The sequence below is a fragment of the Salvelinus namaycush genome, chromosome 22 (assembly GCF_016432855.1).
Source record: "Salvelinus namaycush isolate Seneca chromosome 22, SaNama_1.0, whole genome shotgun sequence".
Classification (NCBI taxonomy): domain Eukaryota; kingdom Metazoa; phylum Chordata; class Actinopteri; order Salmoniformes; family Salmonidae; genus Salvelinus; species Salvelinus namaycush.
Window position 1 is genome coordinate 21,600,769 of NC_052328.1, and position 10,579 is coordinate 21,611,347.

The following is a 10,579-nucleotide window of genomic DNA, read 5'->3' on the forward strand; positions in this document are numbered from 1 at the left end:
ATAAATCACAAACATAGGAGACTACACAACTCATCCCTGATTTTAATTGAGAAAAAGAAAAGCTTACGTCGCCAGCAGTGATACAAGGTCATTGATGTACATCACGGAAACAAAGATGGTACAAAATGCATTACTGCCATCTGGAGGAACTGTTAAACATTCAGTACCAATATGGAAACCTACTCGTAATTTCAGGGCAAAATGAGAGGGACATCTTACCTCAACAAAAATGACAATTTGTTTTACTGTAAATGTACAAAACTGAAATGCTTTAAAAAGAGTTATTACCACTAAACAGCAAAAAGTAAAAATGTCTAATATAGTCCAGTTCACCCAGAAAAAGCTATAAAAAATGTGTAACATTGAAACATGCACATATTATAGTTTTTGCCTTTGTTGCATCCAGAAAGATACAGCAACCCAGACGAATGTCACCACAATCTAAACACTTGAGTACACTTATTTGTGCTGATCCATTACAGGGGTAATTTATTTTATTAAGAATTCTGCTGTTCTATATGACATACCGGTAAGAACAATATTCCAATGAGCCGACCAATGGTGAGTAAGCGATTAGTTTCAAAGCTCCTTTACTTGAGTAACCTAAGCCATATAAACACAATGGTAAACACTGATCCTCCTACTATACAATGGGATACTTTAAACACCAAGAAAACATTTTTGGTCACTGTGGCATGAGATGCCTGACGTTATATTTGGATGTGTCGTGATACGTGGTCATGGGTTTGTCTGCTATGCCACATGTTCCTACTCCCACCTTTCCATTTACGCTCTCCGGCGATGCAAATATACTCCTCTTCACCTGCAACACACAATGGAAATCTCTGACTATTTGTGATGGTACTCTCTCCTGCAACAAAGCAATGGCTGAAAATGTGCAAATAACATATGAAATGTTACTTAGTTTAAGACTAGAAGCGCAGAGACTGTCATTTTAACTTCACATGAATTTCAAATTGTAACATCTTTGCCATTTTTTAAGTCGTGTCCCCATTCATCCTTACATTTTCCTAAATAAGTCTATTTAACACTGACGTTGTTAGAATGTCAATATCACAGAGTTAGTGTTATAAGCAGTTTGGGGAGGAAATGTTTTCTAGTGTTAAGATGTGTGTGTAAAGTAGATGAACATGTGTTACCTGTCCTTTCTTGTTCTTGTTGTAGGCCTTGTTGTTGAAACTTTGCCACTTGGATTTCTGGTCTTCTCGCTCCTGTTCCAGCTCCTTCATCCTCAGCACCTTCTTCTGGGCCTTCTTCTTCTTGTACTCCCTCTGGTCTGCTATCTGCTCTTTCCTGTCATGGCACGCACACACAAAGTTACAATTTTAGATCCTCCATGGACTGTTCGGGACATCATGGAAAAGTGAAAAACTTCTGACCCTACACAGAACATATTTAACATAAGCGTTGTCTCCCCTACCTGGACTTGGGTTTTCCATCCTCCTCAGAATGCTTGCCCTCCTCGGCAGGTTTGAGGTTCTGCAGTGGCACCACCTCTGCGTTCCCGTAGCCGAAGAAGGTAATGGCCGCCGTGCCGTTCTCGCCGTCTATCTCCTCAATCTCAGCCTCATACACCCTGTCAAAGAATCACGGCTGTAAGCAGGTGAGTACGAGCCACAGACCCAAGCCCTACTACACAACATTGTGAAGAAATACAGTTGAGTGTTTGTTATTGTTCTTATTCAGGGCCTAGGCTCTTAATTAAAAATATCTCAGAACAGTTTTGTCAGGTCTATCACTGCTTCATTGAATATATAAATTACAAGAGTGTAGGTCAAATGGTAAGTCAAGACCATAGTGTGCAAGCAAGATTAACAAAGTTGACCTTCCCACTTAGCAGCATTGTAAAATTGGTCATGTATCAGTTGATTATTTTACACTGAACAAAACTATAAACGCAAAACATAAAGTGTTTACATTTACATTTAAGTCATTTAGCAGACGCTCTTATCCAGAGCGACTTACAAATTGGAAAGTTCATACATATTCATCCTGGTCCCCCCGTGGGGAATGAACCCACAACCCTGGCGTTGCAAGCGCCATGCTCTACCAACTGAGCCACACGGGACCAGTGTTGGTCCCATAATTATTTGGTGCTGGGGACAATAAAAGGCCACTAAAATGTGTAATTGTTTATGGCGTTGTGTTGTGACGTCTCAAGTTGAGGGAGCGTGCAACTGGCATTTTGACTGCAGGAATGTCCAACAGAGCTGTTGCCAGAGAATTTAATGTTAATTTCTCTACCATAAGCCGCCTCCAAAGGAGTTTTAGAGAATTTGGTAGTACGTCCAACCGGCCCCACAAGCGCAGACCACGTGGAACCATGCCAGCCCAGGACCACCACATCCAGCTTCTTCACCTGCGGAATCGTCTGAGACCAGCCATCTGGACAGCTGATGAAACTGTGGGTTTGCACAACAGAAGGACCTCTGCACAAACAGTCAGAAATCTTCTCAGGGAAGCTCATCTGCGTGCCTGTCGTCCTCACCAGAGTCTTGACTGAACTGCAGTTCAGCGTCGTAACCGACTTCAGTGGGAAAATCTTCACTTTCGATGGCCACTGGCACGCTGGAAAAGTGTGCTCTCCACAGATGAATCCCGGTTTCAATTTTACCAGGCAGATGGAAGACCGTGTGTGGCATGGTTTGGGCAAGCGGTTTGTTGATGTCAACATTATGAACAGAGTGCCCCGTGGTGGGGTTTTGAAGGAGTTTTGAGGGAGCGTGCAATTGGCATGCTGACTGTGCAGGAATGTCCACCAGAGCTCTTGCCAGATAATTTCATGTTAAGCCGCCTCTGTCATTTTAGAGAATTTGGCAGTACGTCCAACCGGCCTCACAAGCGCAGACCACGTTAATGGCATCGTGTGGGCAAGCGGTTTGCTGATGTCAACATTGTGCCCCATGGTGGCGGTGGGGTTATGGTATGGGCAAGCATAAGCTACGGACAACGAACAATTGCATTTTATCAATGGCAATTTGAATGCACAGAGATACCGTGACGAGATCCTGAGGCCCATTGTCGTGCCATTCATCCGCCACCATCACCTCATGTTTCAGCATGATGATGCACGGCCCTACGTCGCAAGGACCTGTACACAATTCCTGGAAGATGAAAATGTCCCAGTTCTGTCACCCATTGAGCATGTTTGGGATGCTCTGGATCGACAGCGTGTTCCAGTTCCCGCCAATATCCACCAACTTCACACAGCTATTGAAGATTGAGACAAAATTCCACAGGCCACAGTCAACAGCCTGACAAATTCTATGTCAAGGAGATGTGTCGCGGTACATGAGGCAAACGGTGGTCATATTGACTGGTTCTGATCCACGCCCCTACCTTTTTTTAAGGCATATGTGACCAAAAGATGTATATCTGTATTCCCAGTAATGTGATATCCATAGATTAGGGCCTAATTAATTAATTTAAATTGCCTGATTTCCTTTTATGAACTGTAACTCAGTAAAATGTTTGAAATTGTTGCAGGTTGCATTTATATTTTTGTTCAGTGTAGGTTAATATTGACTGAGGAACTTCTGGTGACACTCACTGTCCATCCTGACTCCACACAGTCATACACCTGTCCCCAACGCTCCAGCTGTGTTTCAGGGGGGCTGCATCGGAGCTGTTGGCACTAGCAGTACCTTCAGAGGGCTGCGACGTCAGGAGGTCTTTTGTCAAGTCTATGACTTCCTGTGAAGGATACATAACATTGAGGTCATTTTGTTCCGAGATAATAATCACATTTGAAGACAGACACACTAAGAAACCTATTGACACTCATTGACTTAAAAAACAAAAAATGTCATGGCTAATACTCGTGACATGGATAGCTAGTTACCGATAAGTCTTTCTGTAATTTGAGAAGGTCTTCATTCTCAGGATCGGTTGATAAGGCGGCTTCCACTTGTTGTAACTGGGCTTTGTAGCTGCCCAACTGTTTCAACAAATCCTCTGACATCTAATAATGGACAATGAAAGGGGGGGATACAACAGAGTAAAATTACACTTGAAACAAAGTAACAATAGCAAATAAACAACTCAGCGAGGATGGCAAGGCAGTGGAAAGATTTGCAAGGCGGAGCCAGGCTACTCGCAAGTCGTCGCAACTAACGGGTTTTGGACAGCGAAGGACTATTTAAATGTGTTATTGTTTTGGTCTTTGCATTCTTTCATTATTTTTGGTGATGGTTACAATTCAGCTTTTAGCTGTGAATGGGTAACATGATTTATATTTTTGAAGAGCACCACAATGGAAATAAGTTGTGTTATCCATTTTTGAATGCATTGTATCCACATGTGCTTGTATTGTGTTTTTAAAGTGTCAAATAAAATCAATACATTTCTACTACTTTGTTAGTGGTGCTAACTATCTATATATTAACAACAAATATGGTTGTCACTAGTTACCACAGCCACAAAGTCAAAATGGGCTACATTGTAAAAATTCATGAAAACTAAAATGTGCTTTTTGTCTTCATTTAAGGTTAGCCGTTGATTATGACTCTTAGTGCCATTACATTACACATAAAAGTCATTGGACGAAGGCTTCTTTTGTAAGGTGGCGGGGGGGGGGGGTTCTGAGTGGCAGTCCGGTTTTGGAAGCAAACGTCATATTTCCTAGGGTTAGGCTAGCTCAATATTGGACTAACGTTACTCCTTAATCAAAGAACATTACATGTTCTGTGGAAAGGATGAATTGGCTATGGATTCCACTCTCAATTACAGTATACAGTTCTATAAACAGAAATCGCTACTTCCAATCACAAAAAATTATTTCACAAATACAAAATACACATTTACTCGACAATTTTTTAACCGGTTTTATAAACTGGATGTAACGAGCCCTGAACGCTGATTGGCTGACAGCCGTGGTATATCAGACTGTATACCACGGGTACGACAAAACATATTTTTACTGCTCTAATTAAGTTTGTAACCAGTTTATAATAGCAATAAGGCACCTCGGGGGTTTGTGGTATATGGCCAATATACCATGGCTAAGAGCTGTATCCAGGCACTCCGCGTAACAGCCCTTAGCTGTGGTATATTGGCCATATACCACACCCCCCCACGCCTTATCACTTAATTAACACAGTTAAAAATAACGTCTTTGAGGCGTCTGCCTTCCGTTAAAACACAGTGGTGGAAAAAGTACCCAATTGTCATACTAAAAGTATAGATACATTAATAGAAAGTTACTCAAGTAAAAGTCAGACAGTAAAATACTACTTGAGAAAAAGTCTAAAAGTATTTGGTTTTAAATATACTTACATATCAAAAGTAAATGTAGTTGCTAAAATATACTTAAGTATCAAAAGAAAAAAGTATAAATCATTTAAAATTCCTTATATTAAGCAAAGAAAACACCACAATTTTCTTGTTTTTACAATTTACGGATAGCCAGGGGCACACTCCCAACATTATTTACAAAAAGATGCATGTGTTTAGCTAGTCTGCCAGGCAATAAGCAGTAGGAATGACCACGTGTTCTCTTGATAAGTGCATGAATTTGACAATTTACCTGTCTGGCTAAGCATTCGAAATGTAACGAGTACTTTTGGTTGTCAGGGAAAACGTATGTAGTAAGAAGTACAACATTTTCTTTAGAAATGTATTTCAGGAAAAGTTGTCAAAAATATAAATAGTGAAGTACACATACCCCCCAAAACAACTTGAAGTATAAATACTTTAAAAGTAATACTTAAGTACTTTACGCCACTGGTGTTTGACAGCCAATTAGCACAGCTACTCCACTCGGTTTTCCATCTGTTTTCATAAACAAGCGCTGTAACATGGAAATATGTCCGCGTGGGAACCATAAACCCATAAAAAGGTGAGTATCAATTTAACCTTTTTTCCGCCGATTTGAAAATATATGATCTCTGCTCCTTATGCTTCCAAAACATAACCGCAAGCGATGCGTGTTAATGTTCAGACCGAGCGTCGCTGCTCTTAATTAACAAAAGTCCCCCCCTTCAGAAGACGGCTTTGTCCAAAGCAAATAACGTTACTTGTGTGAAATTGAATGACACTGAGTCATGATCAAGGGATATGGTTGGGCATAAGGTTAGCAGTGTGGTAAAGTTTATGGTTAGATTTAAAAACGGATTTTAAACAGAGATTGTAAAAATAGGCAGTTTATCTATAATTATGACTTTGTGGCAAGTTGTGACGACCAACAAATAGCAAATAAGTTAGCTAGCTACAAAGCTAAGTAGTAGTAGGCTTAGCTAACGTTAGCTAGTTACATTTCGGTGTTAGGGGAAGGTTAACACATTTTCACTCGTTTTTAAAGTAACTAGTTAGTTATTGACCTATATTTCCATACTCTGATAGGTATAAAATCTAGCTACCGACTTTCAAATTCATTTCAAATAGGCATCACTAGCTAGAATGTTAGCTACCACTAGATAGCTAACGTTAGTAGCTAGGCCATCATCACAACCACAACACAGCGACCGCTGGCAGCAATGACAATTTTGGCAATAAAAAAACTCATTCACAATGATTAAATGTTCATTAATAATCTTACCTTCCCGTATTTGCGTCAAATTAATACAGACTCAAGATATTCAGATTTTACTTTAATTGTTTCTAATAAAATCAAATCGTAGACAACAACAAAACAGTTCCCTTCCTCCTCAGCAAATTTTACCGGAAATGCCGATTGTTGATATAACATGTTCTTCTCGCGATACTACAGTATCCTAAAGTGTCATATCGTGGTTTGTCAGCAGATGGGGCTTCATCCCAATAATTTTTGTCCATGGTGATTCAATTTAACAATTGGGTCTTTAATTCGACTCCCTGACGAATTACCTGTAAAAGGTCAACTCTGACTGTAAATCTTATTCTATAATATGTTGTCTTCTTAAATAAAAGCCATTAAGTTGTCTTCATGTCAATTTAACCCCCGCTCCAATTAGTATATTAAACAATAATTTACTGCTTGCAGCGTTTATCTTGGGCTATTTCCTGTCATTAACATTTTTATCAATGTCTAATTTGGCTCATTAATAAACAGTAGACGTAGTCACAAAATACAAAATATATATGTATATCCGGAGAATATTCGGAATGACGATATATTGTCAATGTTCAGTTTGGAAAGCAGCAATACAACTAATCTCTAGCTGCGATAGTAGTTGGACCCCGCCCATAATTCCCACTGAAATATACTGACTGAGGAGCGAAGGCTCCAAACCATATATAAAGCAGCAATCCCATCCTCTGCCACATAAAGGTCTGTTTCACCAACTACTGTTTCAGTGGGCAGAGAAATATCATCCTGCTCAGATGCTATTCTACGCACAACGTGGGGCTATTTTACGTTTTTGAAGGATAACAATTGACCACTTTTTTCCTGAATTTGTAGTTGGTAAAGCTGAGTTTTTGGATGCTGGAAAACAAAGAGGGAGTGTAACTACAGTTCTGTTTAAGGAGTATTTTCTCTTTTACCTGGTTATTTATTTTTTTATCAACTTTTTTTATCAGCAAAAATAACTAACATTGAGATGATTTGTTTGTTAGATTGTTCATATGACATTATTTTCCCCAGTGGGCAAAAATGAAGGCTACTTCTGCTTCATTAACAAATGTGTGAAAATAGTGGATCGGTTGTGGCTCTTCGAACAAGGACTCTTCTTATACAGACACACGCTTCATCCTTATGGGTTGTGATAACTTGACCAACAGCAACGGGACTTTGCCTGCTAGGCTCCCTTACACTGTGCAGACTTCTGTGCCTCTGACAATACTGGTGGGTATCCTTATTCTACTCACAGTGTTCGGCAATGTCCTAGTGGTCATCGCTGTGTTCACCAGCCGGGCCCTAAGAGCCCCTCAGAACTTGTTTTTAGTGTCCTTAGCATGTGCAGACATTTTAGTGGCCACTCTGGTAATGCCCTTTTCTCTGGCTAATGAACTGATGGGATATTGGTACTTTGGTCAAGTGTGGTGTGAGATCTACCTGGCCCTGGATGTTCTGTTCTGCACCTCGTCCATCACACATCTGTGTGCCATAAGTCTGGACAGATACTGGTCGGTCACTCAAGCCATTGAGTACAACTCAAAAAGGACGCCCCGCAGGATCAAATGTATAGTGTTATTCGTGTGGGTGCTGGCTGCCATTATATCATTCCCACCTCTCATTTCGATGGAGAAGGAAGGAGCCAAAGAGGAGGGTCCCACATGTAAGATCAATGAGGAGAAGTGGTACATCATATTCTCCAGCACCGCCTCATTCTTTGCCCCATGTGTGATCATGATTCTGGTGTACGTTCGAATTTACCAGGTTGCCAAGAAGAGAACCAGGACCCCTCCGGGTGAGAGGAGAAGAGAAAACGATAATCCAGATAAAAGTCAGTATGGCTTAGTTCAGCAGGACCCTTTGGAGAGAGGGAACAAAGGAGGGAGAGATGGAGTGGAGGAGGACGAGGAGGTCAATGGACTAAATGTGGAGGAAGAGTGCTCCTCGTCTGATGGGAATGAGAACCAGTGCTCCATCAAAATGAAGCGGAGCAAGGAAAAGACCAAAGTGTGTCAGGTGAAACTAGGAGAACCGTCCCCTAAAGGTGATGATGCACAGCAGTATGTGAAAGTGAGCCGGTGGAAAGGAAGGCAGAACAGAGAGAAGCGCTTCACATTTGTTCTGGCTGTGGTCATGGGAGTGTTTGTTGTCTGCTGGTTCCCCTTCTTCTTCACGTACACACTCACCGCAATATGTGACTCCTGCTGTGTCCCTGAGACATTGTTCAATTTCTTTTTCTGGTTCGGATACTGCAATAGCTCGCTGAATCCAGTCATATACACTATATTCAACAATGACTTCAGGAGGTCTTTCAAAAAGATCCTTTGCAAAAGGGATCGACGAGGGCTATGAATAAGCTTTTTTTGGACTAGCTACTATTTCCTGTCTGAATACAGATTTCATTGTTTACAAGTTGGGGTCATGTACAGTCTCTTATGGAAAGAAAATGTACCTATTGGGAAAAACTTCCCAACTTCCCAAAATGTTCCATATTCAGTTCTGTCCCACTGGGCACACACTGGTTGAATCAATGTTGTTTCAATGTAATTTCAATGAAATTACGTAGAACCAATTTGGAATATACGTTAAATTGACATTTGTGCCCAGTGGGGTGCTGCAAGCAAACTGTGATCAATTGTAATGCATCTGTTACAGTTTTTATGTGTGTGTCAATGTACAATAGTTTTGAGTTCATTACAATATTTAATCCCACTACAACCATTTAGATGTATTTGACTTTGAAACTAATGAATGCCATGTTGTTTATTACTTCACGCATGTTGTGAGGGAGCTGGCTAATATCTCCATGGATCTTGCTTAATAAAAATACATTTTAAAAAGTATGTTTTTATTGTCACATACACCGGATAGGTGCAGTGAAATGTATTGTTTTACAGGATCAGCCATAGTAGTATGGTGAGCAAAATATGGAGCAAAATATTTTTCACCCAGTAGGCTCAGGTATTCAAACCAGCAACCTTTCAGTTACTGGCCCAACACTCTAACCACTAGGCTAACTGCTGCCCATAATGTAATGTTAAATGTTAATATCTAGGCTATAATTCTTTCATGCATAATGTCAGGGAGCATATGCATGTATTATGAATAAACATATTTAAACATGTCTTCCCTGAATATTACAGTATTCCCTGAATATTACAGTAAGTTCTATAAGCATACATGCATTGGGGTACCAATTGAGTTTGAGGGGTATGATTTTTGTACATTATGTAAATGTTCCAGAAAACCAGTACTATAACTCAAAACACTACGCTCTAAACGTGTTCATTGTATTCTACCTACTGAATAAGGACAATGTTTCAACCTTCATGTACCATATTGCACAGACCCAGAGGAGATAACAGAAAGAGATCCCTGGTTTCCCACATGGCAAGACAGACTGAATCATCCTACTGCAGACATCCCTACCAGTATAATTTGATTATTTCTGTCTTTATCAGTAGCGAGAGGAAACACCATGCCAGTAATCCACCCAGAATCAACTGATTTTATGGTGCATGCTAAATACAGTATATTATTTATATGATCTTTCACTCACAACCTGCAAAAAGCCAGGATGAACACAAAAGAAGAAAAGGTTATAATTTTTTTCACTAAAACATCAGTACATTAAAGGAAAAGTCCACCCCAAAAATGTATTTTGGTATTTGTTTCATTAGCCCATTGTTGACAGTCTCAAAATGTTTTGCTTGTCACTGATCAAGCTGATCAAGTTTCAAAATATATGTTTTTTTTGCATCATATGATAGTGCATTTTGCATCATATGGGGATGATTTTTATATTTTGAAAGTTGCATATCTTGAAAACTTGATTGCTGACAAGCAAAACATTTTGGGACTATGTCAACAATGGACGAATGAAACAAATACCAAAAGATAGTTTTTGGTTGGAATTTTCCTTTAATCGATGGGTGTTGGATTTCTGCCATCAGAGAATAGTAAATTATGTTAGTGATGCACACATGACTCACTGCAACCCCTGTTGATGATCCATAGCAAAACTAA

The 10,579-nt window shown here is 40.0% G+C and overlaps 2 protein-coding genes across 2 annotated transcripts; one reads left to right on the forward strand and one right to left on the reverse strand.

The window, feature by feature from the left end:
* Window positions 1-22: 22 nt before the first annotated feature.
* smndc1 (survival motor neuron domain containing 1) lies at window positions 23-6,679 on the reverse strand. The gene is made up of 6 exons (XM_038960577.1): window positions 6,557-6,679; window positions 3,863-3,982; window positions 3,572-3,714; window positions 1,442-1,597; window positions 1,161-1,314; window positions 23-823 (listed from the first exon to the last, which is right to left on the reverse strand). Exons 2-6 carry the CDS (start codon window positions 3,980-3,982, stop codon window positions 686-688), a joined length of 711 nt encoding a protein of 236 aa, XP_038816505.1. The 5' UTR covers window positions 6,557-6,679; the 3' UTR covers window positions 23-685.
* Window positions 6,680-7,693: 1,014 nt separating this feature from the next.
* Window positions 7,694-8,905, forward strand: LOC120066950 (alpha-2A adrenergic receptor-like). Its single transcript, XM_039018289.1, has one exon. The coding sequence runs from the start codon at window positions 7,694-7,696 to the stop codon at window positions 8,903-8,905; it is 1,212 nt and encodes a 403-aa protein (XP_038874217.1).
* The last annotated feature ends 1,674 nt before the right edge of the window (window positions 8,906-10,579 follow it).